The 25,008-nt window shown below is 37.3% G+C and overlaps 1 protein-coding gene across 2 annotated transcripts in view; it reads right to left on the reverse strand.

The window, feature by feature from the left end:
- The window catches only part of shisal1a (shisa like 1a), a 42,732-nt gene that overhangs the window by 12,252 nt on the left and 5,472 nt on the right, over positions 1-25,008 (reverse strand). The window contains exons 2-4 of one of the 2 annotated variants that reach the window (XM_017494711.3): positions 16,506-16,678; positions 9,572-9,785; positions 3,276-3,578 (exon numbers count right to left, since the gene is read on the reverse strand). In XM_017494711.3, coding sequence (XP_017350200.1) covers positions 3,276-3,578; positions 9,572-9,785; positions 16,506-16,572 — 584 coding nt within the window. In that variant the 5' untranslated portion in view covers positions 16,573-16,678. Of the gene's footprint in view, positions 1-3,271; positions 3,579-9,571; positions 9,786-16,505; positions 16,679-25,008 lie in introns of those variants that run through there. The other variant, XM_017494710.3, reaches the window with a different exon arrangement.

Below are 25,008 nucleotides of genomic sequence, written 5' to 3' on the forward strand. Positions count from 1 at the left end.
ATCGCTGCATCTCTAATATATATATATAGATATATAAAATATTACAATTCTATACATAACTTACATTATAGTATCATTCACACAACATTGTGAAAAAATATTAGCATGTTACAAACATATAAAAACATATATGGCATACAATACACCTTTATTATTTGAGAAGACGTGTGTTTTCTGTTGCGCATTCATCACAAAGCTCAACTCATGCCTACACTATAATCTGCTACATAACAGCGATGACATGAGACCCATCTTTAGTCTATGTGAAAACATTGATAACCGGATTTTTTATGTATGGAAGAGTAAATGAAGTGCTCCCAAAAATATACATCACAAAAATATATTCCACACCCAGTCCTAGAAGCAGACAGCTTTCATACATTGTGAAGACCACATCTGAGTTCAGTTAAAGCACACAATAGAGCACCGTTTTCAGGTGGACTAGAAATTGTTTCTTTGGATTGCACCCAAATTTTAAAACAAGTTTCACACTTGACCACATAGACCGATCTCTCTGAGCAAACAGCCTCAGGTTTGGAAAAACTGTCCTACACACCGGCCCCAGTAGTAACGCTGCATTACTGAGTGGGCTATTTCACATCAGATAAATCCTATGTTATCTAATACAAGGATTTACACACTAAAATCCAACTTTGCAGACTGTCTGCCCTAGTTTATTTAATCTCAGCCCAGAGGTGTACTATACCCTGCACTGCTCCTTAATATTGTCCTCATACTATAGTATGTATAGTTTCTTAATAGACCCAATTTCTTCAATGACACAGAGGATAAAAAGAAATCCAATTCCAATTTATGGCTCCAGAAACAGGAATGCAAGCCTCATGACAAAAAGAAAATCAAATAAAAAACACTGTCTGTAATATTAGTCTAATGTTACAGGCTCCACATTTCTTCTTGAAGAGCCTGGCAAATGCAGCTCAGAAGTGCATCTATCTCTCTCCACACTGTGAGAACCCTTTCCCTGTCTTCAAAGGCCAAGACACATCGTTACATCTCACGCTAGATTCCACTTGCCTGCCTCAGATCCCCTTTTCAGACCCATTCTGAGTATTTCATTGCCATTTTTGGTAATAAATTATATTCTATGGACAGTTTTTTGTCTAGCGTTTTACACTAGCATTAGAATGCAAAGCATTTCGCTAGCTTCAGAGTAATCCATTTTCTACGTCATTAACCTTCCGTGAAGTTACACATATGAAGCATATGGCACAGAATAATGGATCTTTCCTTCTCAGATTGCATATCGCAGATGGTAACACCTTTTATCTTCTATCAGCAGCCAAGAATGGCTTTAGCGCTGGCAAGTTCTCAAGGCATAGGTGTCCCTGCTGTTCTGAGAATGGTCCACAAGTTAAATAACATTTGGTCAGTGGGGGTCCGATGGCGGTCTCTTTCCACTAATGGACATGTAGGAGGTTGGCTGAGAACTCGTGCACAGCAACAGATGATAGTCTACAGCAAATACTTGTATAGGTACTGTACCAGGTTGGTTTCCCCAACATACACTTACAGAGCTGCATTCGAACAGTGAATATGAACAGTGGAAAAACAAAATGAATAAAATTGACACACTTTACATCTTTAAATGAGCTTAATTGAAAATGCAACATTGTTTTAGCAGTATTTAAGTCTTAATGTTCGATATATGCTTCCATCATAACTGCTTTCATTCTTTCTGCATGGTTTTGCAAGTCATTTTCATATCAAAAGTCAAAACACACAGTGTGTTAAGAATGATTTTTTTTTTCCGGGGGTGGGTTATGAAGTAGGAAAGCAATTTAATAGCAAACCCAATGATGCAACAATCTCTCAGTAGTGACAGTTTTAACACAGCTTTTTTGGGATCCATGAGTTGGACTGCCCAATAGGTCGATTGCCCTGCCCATTTTGGTACATTGTAGGGTGTTTAAAAATATATATTTTCAGTGCGTTAAATGAAGTGTGGTCATTTCTCTGCCTCCCAAAACCTTCCCACTTGACATAGCTACCTGACAGTCAAAACTATTTACACATCCATGACAGGCCAGTTTTGTAAAATTAGCTAAGTTAGCTGACTAATGTAAAATGTGTAATACAGTTATACGTGTGTAATACAATTCTTGTGGTCAAGAACTGCATCAATTTTTTTCCTTATATAATTTGTAGAGTTTGTGCTAAATTCACAGTTCCTTTTTCCTATAATTCCCTGTGAGATTCTGAAGTGAACTCACACCAACATCTGAAATTCAAGTATACTTCCTGTTGACCTTCTTGGAGGTTTTTTCGCTACTCCTCCTACACATTATGTCCAATCAACACCAAGGTTGGCATACATCATATTCAGACCAACCTGGACAAAACTTATCAAAAGAATGTTGATATGCCAAATGGTCTGGCCGTAATGGGCCAACAAATTTGATGGCAACGCTGCCAAACAGGAAATGAGGCTGTATCTCAGCAACAACCTTGCACACTGATACAAATTTTAGTAGGCATATTTAGGACCAAGCCCTAAGGCTATGCAACAAATTTCGTGACAGCTCCATTTACTGGTCAAAAGTTACAATAACATGCCGAAAATGCTTCGATCTAAGTGCTATTTTTGCTACTCCTCCTCTAAATTTTGTCCAATCTTCACATCCAAATTTAGCTTACATCATCTTGAGACCTGTCTGAAGAAAAATGATATTCAAAACTGTTCTCCCATAACAGACTGGCAAATGCATGAAACTATAAATCATTCTTGAATCCCTTTGCCTATAATTATGGCTCTGCTTTCCTGTGATTGGTTATGTAGCAATTGTTGCGCATCTGTGAATTTGCGGCTCACTGTGTCTGGGTGTTTGGCCCCAAAATGCTGCTCGCAGATTTATTTATTTATTTATTTATTTATTTATTATTATTATTATTATTATTATTATTATTATTATTATTATTATTGTATATGATTGTACTAATCTTCCTAGAACCCATCATAACTGGATTTTTTATTTTTTTTTAAATGAACTGCCTTGTGAGCATGGGGATTTAAAAGACTTAAGTTGGCAACATTAAACTGGCTATTAATATGAAAAATATAATTGTTTTTATATTTATATTTATATAAATATTGTTGAAATGGGCACAATATGAATCCATTAGAAAAATTTGGATTTTATGGTTATGCTTAAGATGACACACAAGTTTATATAGTTTTATATGAAATAATATGTAACTCTACAAAATGGTCCCAACTTGCTATGAATTCTACCTGAGAGTGGGTTAAGCAGACTCACCATGCTGTGGAGGTCTGTAGGGTAGGACTCTCCACCTCTCCTCTTAAACTCTGTCTGGGATGATATTGTTGGTGAGGGCCGTGGCTCAGACTCGTCCCTGAGTTCGGCTCTCCCTCCTGCGCTATGGCGGCACTGTGCCACTGGTTCCTGGCCTGTTTCAGCCATCGACCGCCCAGTCCCCACTTCTCCAGATAGACACGACAGACCTCATAGTTCATGGCTGAATAGTATAAGAAGTCCAACGCCAGCAGAACCATGACGAAGAAACCGTAAACCCACACACCAACGAGAGCGGTGTAATTACTGCAGCAATCAGCAGAGAATGGGACAGAACAAAGCAGGATTATTATTATTCAGGTAAATTCATACATTTTAACTGTCATCACATAAATACAGTAGTATGAAATTCTGTGCTCTAAGGATCATGGTGCATCATACAAGTAAATGCAGGTTCTCCGTTCTCAAGACTGATACAAAATTAATACAAAACATAATTAGCAAATAATTGAAGCTCAGCTGAGTTGAACACCCATGGCAGACATTTGTAGGGCTATGTCACACTGAATAAACATCTACAGTATAGCAATTATAGCAATTAAGTGTGAAAAGGGTCAAATATTGTATTGTAAAATACTTATAGAAAAAACCCAATACAAATTCAAATTCTTCCTTTCTGAATATGATATGAATATTTTTATTATAAAAACCTGTGTAACTGCCTCCAACCTCTTTCATATTATCCGAACAGCCTTCAACTTTAACAGAAACCATAGCTTGTAAAAATTACTGTATTGGTACTTCAAAAGGCCATTTTAAATGCCATTGAGTTATTTTAATGATGGGCATTTCGAGTAATTTTATAGTCGAGTACTCATACAGTCTTGCGCTATATCTTATGCGCCATATCTAATCTTGTGCACTATATCTAATCTCAATCTACAGTAAATAGAACAGCATTTGAAATTCAGCCACAGCAAATGTGTGACTGCAATGAGTGGGCGTTGGAAATTGTTACTATTTGCAAATAACATTACGTTGAGTACAAATGCTCTGTTAATTTGAACACTTAAATAGAACATTGTTGCACTTTTACAGCAATAAATGGCATGCATTTATTTAGAACCCTTTTCCTACATCAGGCAAAAGTCCTAGCTGGGGCTTAGGAAAAGGATGTTTTGATAGATTTAAGTTAAGGGCTAAACGTAGAACCTGTAAACAGCCTCCTAACAGACCTAGCAAATATTAAAATGTGGTACAGATAAAGCAGATGTGGATACTTAAGTACATAAATTAATAATAATAATAATAATAATAATAATGAAGTGAGGTAGATAACATTTATTTGAAAGAAGATAATGACTAGAAGGATCATGGATGCTTCAAATGGCTTTCATTTTTATTTCAGAATGGACATTGAATCCCTGAAGAGGATGGAAGACAGTTAAAATTGACCTAGTCAGAAGAAAATGACCAGTAATTACAAGAATGAAAAAAGCTAAATTAAATTTCTACCTAAATCAAGTGATATAATTAAAATAGAGGTCATAACCTTTTGCTACAGTGAAAGGATCACAGAGAAACATAGCTGCCCTGGGTGTAGACACACTGATCTGTGAAATGACATCTCTACACCTGCTTAATACCATGGTCGAGTTACACGTTTTGCTTAATTAACAGACCCTTTAACTCATTTTCAGGGATGAGTGCTTGTGCTTTCTCGTGGCTCTAAAGTGTGTTGATTGATACGGCTATATCTACATGTAATGGTTAAATAAAGCAAAAGATTATACTATTATTATTGTACTAGTTCTCAATGTAGCCTAGGTGTTGCTATGTACAGTATGTAAAAATCACCACTTGCGAAATAATATTTGGGCAGTGGACCACATCTACCTTACCGATCCACATTGTAGATGTACAGGTCATTTATTCTATCTGTCTCTAGCCCTTCATTGCTGTCCATTACTCACCATAGAACCATTCTTGGCTGGGTGTTTTTTATTGGTAGACTATACTCAACCCAGCTAACTTGAATGAAATGAAATGAAACTGAAATGGACCTAATTCAGGATTATATATCAGGAAACTACACAAAATAGCCCATAATATTGAAATGGGAGGAAAGATCAATATAGTTTACATAGAATGCATATACAGTTATTTACACAATAAAAATTTGTGATTGCATAGGTATTCATGTTGGAGTACATGTTAGAGAACACATCTAAACAAAGAGAATCATGAGCTAGCATGGAGCTAACAAAACAAGTCTTAGACAAACTTCTGGAAAAGTAATAATCAAGGTTATATATATATATAAAAAAATCCAAACACTATTAAATCCATTATTAATCATTTGAAAAAAACATGGCACAGCAACAGCTGTCAAACAAAATTCAGTGACCAGGTAAGAAGGGCATTATTCAGAGAAGAAACCAAGCGGCCAAGAGTGATGCTAAAGCAGCTGGAGAGATCCACAGTTCCGAATGGAGAAGCTGTTTGCAGGACAGCCAAAGCCCACACACTTCACAAAGCTGTGCTTAATGGAAGAGTGGCAAGAAAAACATCCCCACAGTGAAGCATGCAGGTGGTAGCATCATGTTATGTTAATGCATTTCATCATCAAGAACTGGAATACTGGTCAAGCTTGAGGGCAAGATGGATGAAGCCAGATCCAGGACTATCCTAGAAGAAAACCTCTTCCAGTCTGCAACATATTTGATACTGGAGAGGAGTCACTTTCCATTTGAACAAACATCCTATGCACATTGCCAAAGCTAGACTGGAGTGGTTCAAAACCTGAATGTGTTAGAATGGCCCAGTCAAAGTCCAGACCTCAAGCCAATGAAGACTCTGTGGAAAGACTTGAAAATTGTTGTTCACCATTGGTCTCCAACCAATCAGACAGGGCTTGAGCATTTTTGCCAAGAAAAACGGGTATAAATAACAGAATCCAGATGTGCAACACTGATAGGCATGTCCTAGAACACTTGCAGCTGCAGTTACAGCCAGACGTGGTTCTACCATCCAGAGTGTGAATATTTATGCAACCAACAAATGTCTAAAACAGTTTGCAACCGCTTATCGTGTAAATCAAATGGTAAAGATCCCAGTTAAGTCCATTTTAAATTCCAGGTTGTAAGACTAAAATAATGTAGAAAAAGTGAGTGAGCACTTATCCAGTGTACTGTATCATGTGTGCCTACAGTTGTATGCAAAAGTTTGGGCACCCTTGGCCAGGAAACAAATATGATTCCTAAACTTTGTTTATTTATACAACATCTGTTATTAATATTTGTAGATTTTTACTTATATGTCCATATTAATTTAACTTTAAGTCAAGTCAAGTGGCTTTTATTGTCATTTCAACCATATACAGCTGGTACAGTACACCGTGAAACTAACCAATGTTCTTCCAGGATCATGGTGCTACATAAAACAACACACTAACCGCATGAGATGACACAGAACTAAATAAGACCTACACAACACAAAACAGTAGGCCTACAGTAACTACTAAAACAGGACAATGGGCACAGTATGAGACCAGTACACAGTTCTAGTGTGAAAGTGTCAGATATAACTAGTGCAAAAAGAATAACAATATTTATTAAAAAAAATAAATAAAAAAAAAACGGTTGTGAGTGTAAACATAACATACTGTGACAGGTAACTAAGGTAAATACTAAAAAAAAGTTTTAAAGAATGACCATCTGGACCATCTCTTATTCCTCTGTTAAGGATGGTATCATGGCCATGGCCACCTACAGGCTATACATTCAGAGGCTGGGACCCACTTTGAAAAGGTGATATTAATTGTTTTCACTACAGGTGTGTGACAATTCATCAATATCCATTGGACAAAGAGCCTAGTCTTTTGCTGCCCATCTTGATTGGTGGACTACTGTATAGTGATATTATGAAGTCCCCACTTCCAAGCCAGAGGCCCTGGGCAAGCGTTCACTCTGCCTATAGGTAGCACCTGCCCCTGCCCCTGCCCCTGGCCAAATCACATATTTTGTGAAAAGAAGTAAATACAACTGAATTCTGTAGAAAATTATTTGTTAAAAATCTACAGTTACTTTATATTTGATGAACGTAAAATAAAAATAATTATTATTGCATGTGCAAAAGTTTGGACACTCTTTCAGTTGTACAGTCTCAGAACTTATTAAAAATGTAAATCTTTGATACACACACACACACACACACACATTGCAAGATTCTTGCATTATGCACACACAGCTGATTTAAGACATTGTTTACTATACAATTCAAAAATAGATTACTCTGATTAGAACTTCCATCATGAATTAATAAGATGACTATTGGGGCTAGACAGCATAAACAATTTGTTAATTGCACTTCACAAAGCACAGACAAGGACACTTGGAAAGGCATCAACAGAGTTAATATTAGGTTGGCACATTCTGAATAGTCACAGTACAAACAACAAAAACTAACTATTCTCCACTATAGTCAGAAAATGTGATGAAAACTATTTTTATGTGAAAGCAAATCATACTCTGCATACATATAAATGTCCCATCTTTAGACAGCTGGCAGGATAAACAAGTTACAATAGCATCCAGGAGAGAACCGTCTATATATCTCTACACCAGCTTCATTGCTACTCAGCCTGCAGGCATGCATTTGGACTTATTTTTGAACTTGTTAAATGGGAAAATCTACACCATTTGCATATTATGCATATCATAACCCAGCAAAGTGGAGTTCACAAACCAGACCAAAAAAACCTGAAAAAGTGCCTTCAGGGTGCGTTAACATATGATACGGCGTACACATTGTACAAGGGTCTTGATTTGATGCGTGTGCGTATTTTTGAGCAATCCCTTCAACAGCCTGCATAATGAAGTAGGCTATTCATGATAAAATTCTGCTTATATTACGTGAGATGTAATAAACATTTTAAACTTAATCAAGCCCACACTCTTAGTGGTTAGCACGTTCGCCTCACACCTGCAGGGTCGGGGGTTCGATTCGCACCGTGGCCCTGTGTGTGCGGAGTTTGCATGTTCTCCCCGTGCTGCGGGGGTTTCCTCCGGGTACTCCGGTTTCCTCCCCCAGTCCAAAGACATGCATGGTAGGCTGATTGGCGTGTCCAAAGTGTCCGTAGTGTATGAGTGGGTGTGTGAATGTGTATGTGATTGTGCCCTGCGATGGATTGGCTCCCTGTCCAGGGTGTACCCCGCCTTGTGCCCCATGCTCCCTGGGATACTCTCCAGGTTCCCCGTGACCCTGAAAAGGATAAAGCGGCATAGAGGATGGATGGATGGATGGATAAAGCCCACACTGCCTCTCCTGAAAAAGTATCTTCCTCCTAATTTTGAATCAGCTTATTCAAAGTACAGGCTAAGATTTCACAAGCTAATATGCTAGCATACTACCGTACTAGCATGTGAGCCAGTGCTAATACTACTGTATCCGCACTGACTTCATGTAAATGAACACCTCTCTCTCTCTCTCTCTCTCTCTCTCTCTCTCTCTCTCTCTCTCTCTCTCTCTCTCTGTGATGATTTAACAGTGCATTTCCTGGCCAATTTAGTTTCAAAGCTGCAGATATGAGACACGGTAACTTGGTATAGTGGAGAACCCAGGATTCAAAAACACACTGGAATTACAGAAAGCTACTTGACTTCAGTCACACCTCATTGAGATTGACACCAGGAGATTTGCCAGAGTCTTAGATTCAACACCAAATTAGGACTTTTTTTTTTTTTTTTTTTTTAAAAAGGTGTTAAAAAAAAAAAAAGTCAGTTAACACATAAAGAAAAAGAAAAAGAAAAAGTTTTCCCTTTTCCAGTGAACTAAACGTTTGGGCTAGTCTCAGGTCTTTTTGTGTGTGCTGTTTTGGAGAACTATTTGGTTGGAAATCTTTTTTGCTGAGACATGGTAACTTTCCCCACCTGTGAAAGCTTGGTTAGAGAAGTAATGTTGAATTTTGTTGGATTCTAACACACAGCTTTGGTTTTGTGTTACATGGTGCTGAATGGATCACACAAACACAAGACACATATTCAGGCAGTGCTTAATATTTGCTGTATCAAAAGCGTATCATACTGAGACATCACATTATTATTGTATAAATTTCTGGTGTACATTTTGTGTAACATTACACCACTACATGAAATGACAAGATTAGGTAAGATAATATTAAGTGTTAAGTGTTTTCTTCATAACTTTAGCTCAGCTTCGTGTTTTTTTGGGCTGCACTATAGTATGTTGCATCAGTTTAAAATGAAATAGTCTAAGTTAGTGGTACTTTTCTTACTCACTTGTGAGCGAAACCGTCAGAGGCGGTGGTGAGGTTGAGCTGCATGATGCCCTGGAACTCGGTCTCGTTGCAGCAGTACTTGAAAGCTGTGTTGTTGTGGTGACAGCAGAACATATACGTCTTGTTGTCAGAGAGGCGAGGGCAGTGGAAGCCGAAGTGATATCGCCCTTTGTGGTCAGAGTAGGGCTCGCAAACTCGGAAGTGTGCTGAAAGAGCTGCTCAAAGAAAGACAATACAAAGAGGGTTAGGTTGAAGACGTTTGAGGTCTTCCTTAATTTGAACATATGAAGTCTTTCCGAGTAACGTGTAACAGAATTGCGGTTTCTGGGGATGCTTTATTTCACATTTGAACATATGGAAGTTAAATCCAAGTGAAATATAATAAATAAAAGATCACGTCACTTGCCTGTACACATGCATTTGATCTCTTTAGTAGATCATAAAATACATAGCAAGCATTAATATACTGGCCTAGACAGATCAGTCTGCTATGTTCAATCTATATTAAAATAAATGTGCAGCATGTGATGAGTATGGTTTACTTCAAAAATAAATGGCCAGTCTGATTGTCTTGTATACACAGGGCACATGTTCTTCAGATGTCTTTTACTAAATAATGGAAGAAAAACTTACAACTCAGTGTTCGATACAAGTCCATGTCTTTGCATGTCTTACATCTGGGAATCTTCTTTCTGGGTTTTTTTTTTCTTTCTTCCCCCCATATCATATCATAAATCAGTTTTTGCTTATATAGGACAGGATGCAATATAGTACCTCATGCAATTATACACAGGGCACCATTACAGATTTTTTTATTGCATGATTAGACATTATGAATGATCATCTATTGCTTGCCCTTCACCATACAATATTGTAGCCCGTTCAGACAAACATGAAGTAGTCCTGACATCAGTAATTACACAGAACTGACAAATCCTGACCGATCTGTCAAACGCTGTCATATCTGATATGGCAAAGATGAGCACCTTTGTCCGTTCTTCTGCCTTTCATATGCGGGATATATGTTTGCTATTGAGTCTGAATGCAACCTCAGCTGCTTGCCTCCAAGATCATATCTGGCTTTTAACAGGAGGAGTGCAGACATGCCATCATTTGCATATAGATTAGAACAGTAAGAGTATGGCGGACAGATAAATTGGCTAGACAGAAGAACTCACTCAGGCCCTCTCCCAGTAAAGAGATCTTTTTATTTATTTAAAAAAAATTTTTTTTTACAGTAATATGTTGTATGTTTTAGACTGTAAATAAGGACGCTTCGATTCTTTGTCTATCTACTATTGTGCTTATCTACTATAGAACCGAAACTCATGTTAAGTAAGTAATAAAACACTTCAGCACATAATGGTATAGGAAAATAATCAATGACAGGGTGTGATGCCTTACCAGTGGCTTTCCCGTAACAGCACATCCTGAAATGTTTTATTCCACATATACCACAGCAATTGGCCAACATTTTAAAAAAATTATTAACGAATGATATGCCGTACTTATTATCTGTTTTATCTTTTACACTTACTGTTGTTGAACATCCATAAAAGAAGTCAGTTCCTGTTATCACTTACATTACAGCAGCAGCAGCACTCTCTCTCTCTCTCTCTCTCTCTCTCTCTCTCTCTCTCTCTCTCTCTCTGGTAATAAGACTGAAAATTGCAGCTTGTCATGTTAAAAACCACCAATTCCTCTGTCCTAAAGACTTTCCCATGCTGGAAAACTTAAAAGTTACAGCTTTACCTCTGACTGTTACAAGGCGCTGATACTGGAGACTCCTTCCAAAAAAAAAAAGTTAAATAAACATCTCCTCACAGAAATTTTGTCATATCATCAACAGCACATTTTAAAGAAGTTATTCGGAGTGTCCTCTGAATAAATAAGGCCCTGTGTAAGTTGTTTACTATAGAAGCAATAACAAATTAAACCACTGCATTAATGTTAAACCTGTGATTTGCCTTGCAGCCAACACTACTGTCAGAGCTGCTGTTATAGAACATGATGAATGGAGAATTTAATAGTACCGTGGTATAATGTTCATTAACAACCAGAGTAACTGAAGTCAGACATGGACATAATGCAAATCTGTTACACAGTGGTTAAAAATAAAAGATGCAGGAATGTTGCAAAAAACAAAACAAACAAACAAACAAACACACAAAAAAACCTTCAGAAACATCTTCAACTGCTTTGCATATCTTTCTGTCATGAAACCTTGCTAAATGTGTTTGGATTTTCAGTCAAGTGACTTTCCTAGGGAAAACTGGGGCACCCTAAAAATATGGGACATTAACTATGGAGAATAAATACACAAAATTATACACACTGCACATATTTATACAGTACATAAACACCATGGAAATATTATTACTTTTTTTTTTATTTTTTTTTTTTTAAAAGGGGGGTTCTGTAATAAATGACAAATCTTTGTCAAATCCAGCCATGCCTCTCTTATAACATAAACAAAAACAGTAAAAAGTAACTCATATAAAAAAAATCATTCTTCTTTTGTTAAAATGAACAGGAAAGGTATGTGGTGTGCATTACTACACTGCATTGCCTAAGTACAATAAAAATCAGCTGCTAATACACAGAGAAATGAAAACAGATTATTCCTAAACACATATTTAGAGAATGACATCAAACCAGAGCAATATTCCAAAAATGATATTATGGGAATGTATAATGAAGAAATGATTACATTACGAACCAAAACAACAAATTTCATGCCCGCATTTGACCCCGTGTTAACGAAGCCCAATACCTGTGTGCCCGGGCATACCGAGGGGTTGTTAATGGTCGTAATAAATTAGTGTTGATAGACGCGAGAGCCAAAGAGCCCTGCAGGAGCACCTCTGACCCCATAAAGAGCCTTGAATAGCAGGGGAAGTTATTTGGCAGCACCTCAGCTGTGTCTCCATCAACCAAACAGGCAAGAAGTCAAGCCGTAATACAAGGTTCTCATATTTAGGGGGAAGAAAAGAACAGAAGGAGAAAGCCAGGCATATGAAATGAAAACCACCTGTTGAGCCCTGTTTTTCTTCTACTATGGCAGCAAAACCCAATCAATGTGTTTTGATTTTTGTTTGCTGCATTATTAGCATTGTGCAGTGTTTTGGTGCTATCAGCACGACCAGCGCTTGTGTTCACTTCTCACATAATGGCGCGAATGCTAAATGAGTGTTTCTCCAGTGGGTGCCTGGGTACAGAGACACCTGCCTGACAGCCAGCTCAAATACCTGTCTCTATCTCTCTCCATGGTAACCGCTCTGATGTGTGTTTCATTCAGAGAGCTGGCTAGCAGTGCAGTTAGACACATGCTGAAGTGATTTAGCAGGTAACAACTGAACCCCCCTCCCACCACCCCCCACCCCCATACTACCGCCTACACCCTCCTGTACCTTCCCCCATCTATTTAAAACTGAATTTGGCACATTCACCAGAGCACGTCCTGCTTCTTCAATCCACTTCCTCTCACGCAAAATTTGTAGGAATTGTCACGAGCAGCAGTGATTTCTTTGAACCACTTCGAGGTACAAAGAAGTAAAATCATATGCTCTGTAACTCTATCTTTACCCGAACCTTACCATTTAAAACTTTAAAAACGCTTCATAAAGGCTGTCAAATTCATCATAATTTGGAATAATAGATCGTATTGCTTTTCTGGACTGCCTCAGTCATCATGGTTACACTGGATCGCAAAAAAGTACAACCTGACCACAGATGTATAACTGTTATGGTATTGTGAGGTACTTTAACACCCCTTATGAAAAACAATAAAGGCAAGGAAAGGGACTAAATTTAGTGATTTTATCCTTGGTTTTGGATTTGTTTTTGGCAGCATGTATAATCTACCAAATGTTTTTATGTATGTATATTAATGTCTACTCAGTTCAGGAAGAGACTCATTTTGGATGGGCCTAGTGCTTCATTAAACCTAGACGCAAGGTTCTGGTTGGCTCACTGGGTTTATAGAGGTTAAATCTTCTCATGAGACTTTTGGCCAACACGGAGACTCAGCATGTGTTTCCTGGCAAGACACTTTGGGCGTGTAAATCAACCTGGTTATGATTTTATAATAAAGGCAGATTGTGTTGCCTTTTTTTTTTTTGCTTATAATAACTGGCTGACTGACTGTGAGAGAGATTTTCTTTTAAAAGATATTAAATAATCACAGATGTTCGAAAATACTCCTTGTCCTCAAATGACTTGGTATAATTGTGTCCATCTATGTTCCAATTACCATGTCTGCCTCTGGAAAAATATAGGAGGACATGTGATATCGCAGTCTTTTCATGGCAATGAAGAACCATAGTCTTGGAAAGAGTCTGTTTCATTGATTACGTTGTATCCCAGATTGGTGTAATGTACAGGATAAATGAGTTGCTCATATTTTTGGGTGATAGAATTTTCTGCTACTGAGCTTTATTTAAATTAGCAGTGCTATTTTAACCATACCTATTGAAATCTTGCTTGTTGTAGTTGTGTATCATTTCCTAACTGCGGTCAGATGCACTTTTTTCTGCTTCACCTCACTTCAGGGTTAACTCAATTTTAAAAACATATAAGAGAACTTTTACACCTCTCACACTCTATATAGAAGGCTAACCCTTATTATTAATTCATTAATTCATTAACCTCTTTATCCTGGTCAGCACTGCTGGATCTGGAGCCTATCCCAGGAATACACCCAGGATAGGAATGTACTCCATTACAGGGCACCATGCACACACACTCATTCACACCTAGGAGAATTTAGCATAGCCGGTCCTTCTACATGCATGCTTTTGGGAACTGGTAGCTAAATCATATGGTAAATCACTGGTTCTAACTGTGGTACTCTCATTTGATCATTTTTGGCATGTCTCTGCACACTAGGCTTGTTGCGTGGAACTGAATAAGAGTAATTAAGAGCAATTAGGTAAGCTAACCGCAGTAATTTCCTAAAGCACCACTTGATAATCTGTCCTGTGGTCTAACAGTGTTTCCAGCATGCCCTTGTTGACTTGTTCGTGTCCTATATTAGGTCAAGTTGAGTTTGTTAGATCCTGCTGGCTTACGTGACTATCGTCCAAATCTTTCACTCACACAGGTGTCCACAAACTGTTGGCCATATAGTATATCTGTTTAATACTGCAAATATCCATATCTGCATATACAGTCATGTGAAGAAAATAAGTATACCTCATGGAAATTGTTGGGTTTTTGACATATTTGAACAAGCAAAAATTTTAAACTATATCTTTGAAACAGTGCCTGTTAATGAAGTTGATATATTTGAACAAAACCACAAGGAAAATTAACCTTTATTTATAAAGTTAAAAAATTAGAAATTTTAAATTAAAATTGGAAAATTAACCAAATCCGGGATTTGACTCGGCCATTACTCAATTTCTTCTTTTTGAGACATTCCTTGGTGGATTTGCTCATGTGCTTAGGATCATTATCCTGTTGAAAGGACCATTTTCAGTTCAACTTCCACTTTCGGACAGATGGCCTCACATTATCTTCAGTTACTCTTTGATATGATGCAGAATTCATAGTTGAATCAATGAATGTAAGCTGTCCAGTCCCTGAGGCAGCGAAGCAACCCCAAACCATTACATTTCCACCACCGTGCTTCACAGTTGGTATGAGGTGCTTCTCCTGAAAAGCTGTCTTTGGTCTGTGCGAAACATGTCTGCTGTTACTGTGACCAAACAACTCTCTTTGATCTTTGATTCGTCTGTCCAGAGCACATTATTCCAAAAGATCTAGTCTTTGCCTGTATGCTCACTGGCAAACTGCAGTCTTACAAAGGCTTTTTCCTGGCGCGCCTCCCATGCAGGTCAAATTTGTGCAATCTCTTTCTTTTTGTGACGCATGCACTGTGACACCAACAGTTGCAAGACTTACTAGCAGATACCGTGACGAAATTCTGGGGCTCTTGGAGAGTTCTTTTTACATCAGACGGTCTGCTCTTGTGGTGAATTCGCTGGACAAATTGGCAGTCGTTTGAAACCTGTGCCATTTGTAGAGGATTTTCATTACAGTGGAATGGTGTATTTCTTTTTAAATCCCTTGCCAGACTCATAGGCCTCCACAACCTTTTTTCTGAAGGTCTTACAGAACTCTTTACATCTTTAGATGATGACACCACACACCTCAATAGTAAAGGGAACACCAGACACTAGATATGAGAAGGGTAAAAATAAGACAGGTTCCACCTGCACTCCCTAAGCAGGTTCTAATCACTGGCACACAATCTTGAACACCTGATTCTAATTATATGGATTTGAAGGCGTGATAAATGTAGGGGTGTACTTACTTTTTTTTTTTTTTTGTAAATGATCTGTTTTTTGTTTAAATTGTGAAGATGACTACAAAATGTCAATTTTATGTGTCATTTGATAGCGTGTATTACCTTTATTAATAGGTACAGTTCCAAAGATGTTCAAATGTTTGCTTGTCCAAACACAAGGGAAAAAATAGGTAGAAACACCAGCACTGCCAGTGTGGTCTATGAATTCTAATTGGTCTCAACTAGAGAAGTGTGTGGGACTGTTATTTAATCCCACTCACAAAGTTATTATTTTTGTCTGGACCTGCCAGTGATATTTTTTAATGAATGTAGTTGGTACTACTGTATTTCCCAAAATATAAACAAACTAGTAGCTTGATGTTTTTTTTTTTGTTTGTTTGTTTTTTTTGCTGTGTCCCAGTGGATCCTTTCTGGTGCACTTTAAAAAATAAAATAAAAATCAATTCCAAATAATGTACATGTATTTGTTTACATTAACTGTGTAAACATGACAACTGCTAGAAACCTCAATGTAAGTAGTTGGAATCTTCAGTAATTACCACGCAAGTTAGTTAACTAGCATATTATTTATTTAAAAATAAGCTCTCATGTTCTCGTTTGTGGGTAGATCCCCAGCGGCGCTCACCTGCAGTGGAGAGCAGGAGGAAGATGATGGCCAGGGTGTTGGAGGACCAGTGGCCTCGCATGATCATCTCTCTGTCCTCATGAAGAAAAGAAGTGCGCAGGAGAGAGAAGGGGGTGTGACCTAACACACACGTACTGCTTTCTTTCGTCTGCTTACACTTGCCATGCTGCAAACTGTTAAAAAGAAACAAAGACATACAGTATACTGCATGTGTACAGGCAATAACTTGCTCCTGATATATAGCCTAAAGAGTCCGAAGAAAGGTTAATAATATGATGGACGAGGTGAAAGAGCTCAGAAACACAAGAGAAGCAATTCAGCAGTTTAAGTATAAACAGAGTTCTACACAACTTCAGCTTTATTTAAACTCCATGTAGTTACAATTACCGCTTGTTTTATACCTGTTATGTTTAAGAACATTCTTGTATGATCATTACCACACTCTGTCTCTCTCAGCTTTAGTCCAGGAATATATTTTGTAGTTTGCTTTCTGCCAACATTTAGCTCAGCTGTGCTCTGGCCAAGAAAATAAAGGTACTCCAGCTCAGTCATCCAGGTCATTAAATTGTCTAGTAGCTGTAAGTCAACAGGTCTGAAACTCGCTATGACCTCTAAGAATTTTTGCATCTCATCTGAACTATTGAACTCCATCAGATGACTGGCAAAAAGTCTTCAAGATTATACCACAAGATTATACCAGGTGCTTCGACTTACAACTACATGACATCAGGTATATATATATTTTTTCTTTGTCAGGTTGCTTAGGGAACCGTTCTTTAGTTCAAATAATTTCTCCTGTTAGGAAAAAAAAACATTATTCTGTCTACCTGACCAAAATGGGGGTCTATAATTGTTTGACCTTTTCAGACAGCTCACATCTGCAGTGTCTGAGCATTTCCTATTAATGTCGGCTGTCCTGAGAATGTACCAACCAGCTCACAAACGCATCCAACTAAAATAAAGAGAGGGTCTAATAGAGGGCCTCACTACAATGACATGAAGCAGTGTTTCCTATTTTATAAAATCATTTATCAGTGATGTTGCTACTATATGCAAATTGATAGATTTTAAATAATTTGTAGGAAACTGTAAAAGTGTTTAGTTTTTTTTTTTTTTAGTTTTTTTAAAGAAGTGGTTTTATGGTAGTAAAATGACATTTCAGATCAATCAGTTCATTTGATTTAATCAAATCTATTTATATTAGACAGTTTTTTTCAATAGTGTAAATGTTATATATATATATATATATATATATATATATATATATATATATATATATATATATATATATATAGAGAGAGAGAGAGAGAGAGAGAGAGAGAGAGAGTACATATATATATATATATATATATATATATATATATATATATATATATATATATATATATATATATATATATATATATATATTGCCTCTTGTTCAGTTTAATTGATTAGAATGAGCTAAAGTAACACAATTTTCAATCCCCCTAATATATTTAAAACTTTTATATATATATATATATATATTTAAAATTTACTTAATTCATTTGTGTTCAAACTACATGAATCATTTTTGTTGACATAACCAACTGGGCAGTGGATCTGTAGTATCCAGCATGCTTTGCAAGGGCCTGCATTAGGAGAGTAAATTTAGGGATTAAGTGTTATTTTATGTGTTTTTCAGTAAAGGGAAAGGCATGTTAGTGTTTAAGGTTCAGTTCTGATGGACATTTGAAGGAGTTTCTGCAATGTTTTTGAATTCTGTGTTTTGTGCTGAAGAGTGGCGCTTGAGCTTCGGCTGTGGACATTCAGTGATCTCTACTAATATCAGTACTGACACCAGTCTTTTCTTATTTGTTCATTATATACATTGTGAAAAATAATTGAACCTGAGTAAATTAATTAAAAATAAATAAGTTGGGCCTACATAAGAAAATTTAGTTTGACAAATGTTATAGTAATAGTAATAGTAATTAATTTACTCTAGTAAATTAATTAAACATACTAGAGTAAATGAATTTGACCTAAACCAACTAAATTGTGCTGACCCGACTAAACTGATTTATTTTGAATGAACTAAATTAAATTGTGTAAAAACGTTCTTCGATTAAATTAAGTAAGAGTAATGAATTAATTTTTTGAGTGTACAGTACATACTGTTTTTTTTTGTTGTTGTTGTTGTTTTTTAAAGAAGCAATTATCAAGAACTATTGAATGAAATTCTTTATCTGTAATTTTGTTGTTCAAACAGATTTAAATATGAATAAGTCTAAAAATTTGCAGGATTCAATAAAACTTTGTTTTTTAAGACACTTCTTAAATCCTTGGAGAATGATAAGATTGCAGTGATGCAGTACATTTGACAAATGTTACATATAGAGGAAAATAAAACCCCACCAGGCTGTGAGGCTGACTTTACACCGTTGGATGCTTTGATATTTGTACTGTATGCATTCATGGACAAGCGGAGTTGTATTGGTCTGGTTAAAACAAGCTCTGGGGGCCATAAATTTGCTTCCACAAAACAGGTTGAGGTTTCACAGTTAGGAAACTCCTGTTTAAAGTAACTTGCTGCAATTAAATGGTTAGGCTAGCTGATTTGTTCGCTTGCTAAGTCTGGCTACTACTAGATACACAGCTGTTTCAGCTTATCAGCAAACAAAAGTAACTGTCACAGCTTGTTGCTGGCAGCAGTTGATGGAGTCAGTTGATGAAGTCAGTGTTAACACACCTGGGATCTGGATGTTTGCCTTGTATTACCATCTGAACTGTCTCTGATTGCTATATGACAAGGTGCCAACAGTGGCAAGGTATATTTTTAGTATTAGTGTTTGCTTTTCCTTCAGTGCCAGATGGAATAAACATAGTCCGATAAAAGAACGACTATTAGATATGTATGTAATTTCCTTCAAAATCCGACTTTGGTTCAGACATGAGAAGAAATGAGCTCTATAAAAGTTCTGTAAATATGAATAAGTAACTTTGATAATATTGTTGAACTTATATGAATTTCATCAGATGCATTGTCCACATTAACCACATAAACCAGAAAAGCATGAACAAGAAGCAGTCTGGTGTGAAGCCCAAAGTTCTTGCTTACTGCAAATTTTGCAGGCCTGGATGAAGAGGAGAGCCTTAGCCATGTAATGACAATATTTAATGAGCGGGAAAAAAATGTTGAGCTTCCTTAGAATTCTCATTTGAGACCTTTGGGGCATTTGTGTGTGTGTGTGTGTGTGTGTGTGTGTGTGTGTGTGTGTGTGTGTGTGTGTGTGTGTGTGTGTGTGTGTGTAAAGTAAGAGTAATGATCTGCTTCTACTTTATTAAAAATCTATATTAGTCTGAAATAAGCAAAAGTGTCCACTTCCCTAAAAGATTGTTTACTTTAATATTTAGAGTATGTAAATGTTCCCTCATGGTAAATGACTGTAATTTGCTGGTTTTCACCTGTCACCCCTTCAACCAGTGACGTATATTAAACATCTCATCCGATCTTTTGTATCCACGCTTAATAATGAACCAAATAATGAGCATTGAATAAAATATATCAGGTTATTTCAAACATTTAAAAATCTAGTGAAAATAAAACGAACACCAAATTCATTTCTTTCTAGAACATTTAGCTACAGCGTATATTTTGTTTGGGACAAGGTGACTTGTTTTAATTAAAAAAAAAGAGAGAAATTTGACATCAAATCTCATGGCCCTTGATTTCATTCCTCTAATAAATATGATATATTAAACAACCAGGTGAAAGGAAAAAAAAAACAGTATCACACTCACAGCTGTGCACACATACACCACATATCTTGTGCATTTAAAAACGACAACTATATTACTATATCATAAATCTACTAACATTAAAAGTGATAAAGAGTTACTACTGGATCAACTGTCCACCCATTGCTAAGTAGTGAACATGACAGTTAAAGAGGTTTTAAAGTAAAGTCGAGCTTTTAGTTAGCAATGATGAGAATCCCAGTGGTTTCTCTGAGCTGATATGCTCTGGAATACACAGAGACTGTAAACAGAGAACAATGGTTCCAGTCACAAGAAAACTCCTACCTATCAGATACATTATTCCCAGACAGTGAGAGAGTAGAGGCAAACATAAAAGATGATTTTCTTTTATGGTTCTTTCCCAACACATATACCGTTATTGTTCCATTTCCACCCAGTCAGTTCAAAGAAAAGCTCACTCTCTGAGGTGAACCATAAAACTCTTACCACGTAATACTTTATAGGATTTTGCGAAGATAGATACATAAATAAATATATAAATATAGTAACAGAGAGTACATCTCTGCAGAGTTAAAGCTTTGTGTCGGAGAGCTGTATTTAGCTAATGTGAGAAAAACTCTGACAACAACAACAACAACAACAAAACAACGTAATATTAAATTGACTTAAAATTTTTTTTACGGCTGGAGCCTATCCCACGGAACTCGAGGAACAAGGCGGGGGACACCCTGGACAGGGTACCAACCCATCGCAGGGCACACACACACACACACACACACACACACACACACACACACACACACACACACACACACACACACACACACACACACACACACACACACACACACACACACACACACACACACACACACACACACATTCACACGCTACAGACAATTTGGAAATGCCAATCAGCCTACAAGGCATGATGCAGGTCTTTGGACTGGGAGAGGAAACCCGGAGGAAACCCCCAATCCTGGAGGTGTAAGCCAAACGTGCTAAACACTAAGCCACTGTGCCCCCTTACAAATTTGATTTATATTATCTAAATAGTTTTACATCTTTACAAAAACGTAAAGTATTCAAGGAAGGTAATACAAGAGGTGAAAGTGAAGATCTGCCCTAGTGAGAACTGCGAACTCAAACAGAGCTCAACCAGTGAATTTTAAACCATTTTAATCTTCTTAAATTCATAACACTGTCCTTAACAGCATGCATTTGTGACTTTTCCGTATTTAAATTCAGTATTGTAATGGAAGGCAGTTCTATTTATGTATTTATTTCCTTCATTTTAATGTGCAAAGTGCCTTTTTAATTTGAATTTGCCAATCCCTCCCAACCCTCAAGCTAGCTCAGCTCATCATATGACTTCAAACAACCAGACAGGGTGAAGCCAGCCAGAACCTCAACACATTGAGGCTTGAGGCAGATGGGCTACAACAGCAGAAGACCACACTGGGTTTCAGTCCTGTCAGCCTCAAACAGGAATATGAGTATACACAGGCTCACAAAACCAGATAGCTGGAAAAACCTCAACTGTCCAGTTTCAAGGCCCACTGTAGCGTCAGATTCTTGTTCTTGCCCATCCACCTCAATGTAACACATTTAGTGCATTCTGAGATGCTTTTCTGCTCAGTACATTTGTAAAGAGTTATTATTTGAGTTGGCCTTCCTTTCAGCTCCTCCTGATCGCTCCCATCAACTCTACAGACCATTGTGTTTGACTGTTGTATTTCTGAAATACCCATACACCAACAACCATGCCACAGTCAATGTCACTGAGATCACATTGTCTTTCCCCATTCTGATGTCTGATGTGAACATTACCTGAACCTCTTGACCTGTATCTGCGTTGCGCTTCCGCCACACGACTGGCTGATTTGGATAATTAATGTTACGGATGCCCAGATGTTCCTATTAAAGTGGCCGGGTCGGTAAGTGTATGAATAATTCCATGGGATTAGCAAGAGAAAAAAAACCCAGACATGTTTCTATAGGCCTACAAAAATCGTTGAGTAGATAGTTTTCTACTGATAAAATGAAGGAATATAATATAGAATACTTGTCTGCAGTGTGTCAGAGAAGTGGAGCTCGTGGTTGCGTATTGTAATAAAACTCTTCATATAAATTTGGGATAATTGATGATTGACGATGTAGAAACATCAGACGGGAGACAAGCATGCCTCGGCAGGGATTCTGAGTTTGATGTACTAGTAGAAGTAAATAAAATCGTCTGAGCAGATGTCCTCAGATACATGTGGAGCACAAACCCTTGATGGGAAACATCTCAGCGAGAAAAGCAGATGTGTGTTCCTCTATGACAGTGAGTGATTCCACAAGGGACATCTACTGCCTAATGCATGCTGTACGCTTCATGTCACTCTGAGAAGGTGTGTGTGTGTGTGTGTAACAGAAAGACAGTGTGGCAATAAGGGAGTGGTATGATGCAATAGTTTTAATGAGTAGTATTCTCACTGCAGCTCAGAGGATCTTTCTATCTCATTGTCCATTCTTCCTCTCTCTCTCTCTCTCTGAGTAAGTGTCAATCATTTCCTTCTCCTCTATCACTCCCTCCATTAACCCCACACTGTCAGTGGCTCTGTGTTCAGTTTACAGCTACACTAACAACCCTTGCACTCCGAGTCGACTGTCTGTCATAACGCATCACCATGCCAAGCCACCCCCATCATCCTGTTAAAGCTCTCAAAGGAAACTCATTAGCAGTAATAAACATGAAGAACATAGAAATCCTCGAGCTAATGATCCCATCTCACACTCACGCCTACACAGTGGTCAGTTGTTGGTCAAATTGTTATATCTCACAAACACCAAAAAGTAAGAAAAGTGACAGGAGAGGCTGGCAAATTAAGATTCGTTGAAGTTATGCAGCTTTACTAATAAATCAATTAGATTTCATTTATTGGTCAATTTAAAAAAAAAAAAAAAAAAAACCCAAAATAAAATAAATAAATAAAGGTCAGTATAAGTTAGAGGATCGTATTCATATCAAGAGTAGAGTTCTGGTAGTGTTTATTTCTGCAGCGCTCGTTCTTGGCCTGTTAGTACCTCATGGTCCGCTGTGAATTTGGACATCTGCTGTGTGTCTCGGATGCAAACCAACCCTCTGCTTTTATATGCTAAAAGGAGAAAACACAAACAAATGGCACACAATAATGTTCCACGCACACGAGACCCGCAGCACGCTGTTACCTTGGAAACACACCGAGAGATAAAGAAAGCAAAGTATTTTATTTTTAACTACAGTGATTATGATCTCTTTTGTGGTGAAGAAGACAAGACACTCGAGTTTGAACTCTGGATACGACGGGCCAAATTGGCGTCACATCAGGGGCTCATTTTTTTTTCTTTTTTAAACAGTGAACAGCATCTGTAAGGCAGTGTTTTATAGAGGTAAAAAAAAAAACAAAAAAAAAACAATTCAGTACAGGTAGTATAGAACAATATTGTGATATAGTAAGTGCAGGAAGTGTAATATAGTGAAAATATTGTTAGTGTGATGAAAATGTCAACCATGCCTCAACCATGAAGCTGATAGTCTTATAGAAGGTGACAATGGGTCATAATAAAAATAAGGTCATAATAATAATAATAATAAGAAGAAGCCTTTATTTGTCACATCTACATTACAGTGCAGAGAAATTCTTTTCTTTGGATATCCCAGTTTGTTAGGAAGTTGGGGTCAGAGATGATACAGCGCCCCTGGAGTACAGAGGGTTAAGGGCCTTGCTCAAGGGCCCAACAGTGGCAGCTTGACAGTGCTGGGGGTTCAAGCCTTTCTGAACCTTCTGATCAGTAACCCAGAGCTTTAACCGTTGAGCCGCCACTGCCGTAATCTTATCCTATCTAGTGTGCTGAAGTCTAAATACCTACAAATATTTCATTGTAATTTCATATTTAGGCACGTGGAAAGGTTTACAATCAGAATTCATAAAAGGTTTTTAGTTGTAAAAGTAAATCCTTACTACTGGTCCATTGTGGTCAATAGACACTTCTACAGTTCCCTTAAACGGGCAACTCAATCGGCGGGTAGACGTCCATGACTCCTAATCTGAAGGGTGAATTTGAAAAATAAATAAATAAATCACTGAAGTGCTGTTAAATGTGATCCAATTAATAAGAATTAATGGAATATATATATATATATATATATATATATATATATATATATATATATATATATACATATATATACACATTTCCTCAAGTATTTAATTGTGGGACTGTTCATGGGTTAATAACTTGTACATGTTAAAACTATGTAAATCATTTCCAGAACTGATTCATCAGCCTCTGAACAAACGCTGTCTCCCAATCAAAGGCTGAGCAATGTTAAGACACCCTCTCAGTCAGTTGGTTTTCTGATTACGATCCTGTTATTGATGCTACATGTAGGTTAGCATTTAAACTCCACTGAAGTGATCCTACCTTATTTAACCTCCAACTACGACAAAACTATTAAATGTCTTTGGTATCGTGTAGTAGTACAGTGAAAAGCCTGTCTCATTTACTGTACCTATAATATTGGCTGTATTTAAAATGCACCCTATGTATGAAGATTTAAACAATTGTTTTTCATTTTCTTTTTTAATCCAGTCTTAACAAGTGAAAATATCCAGTATAAGTAGTACAGAAAATGGATGGATGGATGGATGGATGGATGGATGGATGGATGGATGGATGGATGGATGGATGGATGGATGGATGGATGGATGGATGGATGGATGGATGGATGGATGGATGGATGGATGGATGGATG

Source organism: Ictalurus punctatus, chromosome 19 (assembly GCF_001660625.3).
Source record: "Ictalurus punctatus breed USDA103 chromosome 19, Coco_2.0, whole genome shotgun sequence".
NCBI lineage: Eukaryota > Metazoa > Chordata > Actinopteri > Siluriformes > Ictaluridae > Ictalurus > Ictalurus punctatus.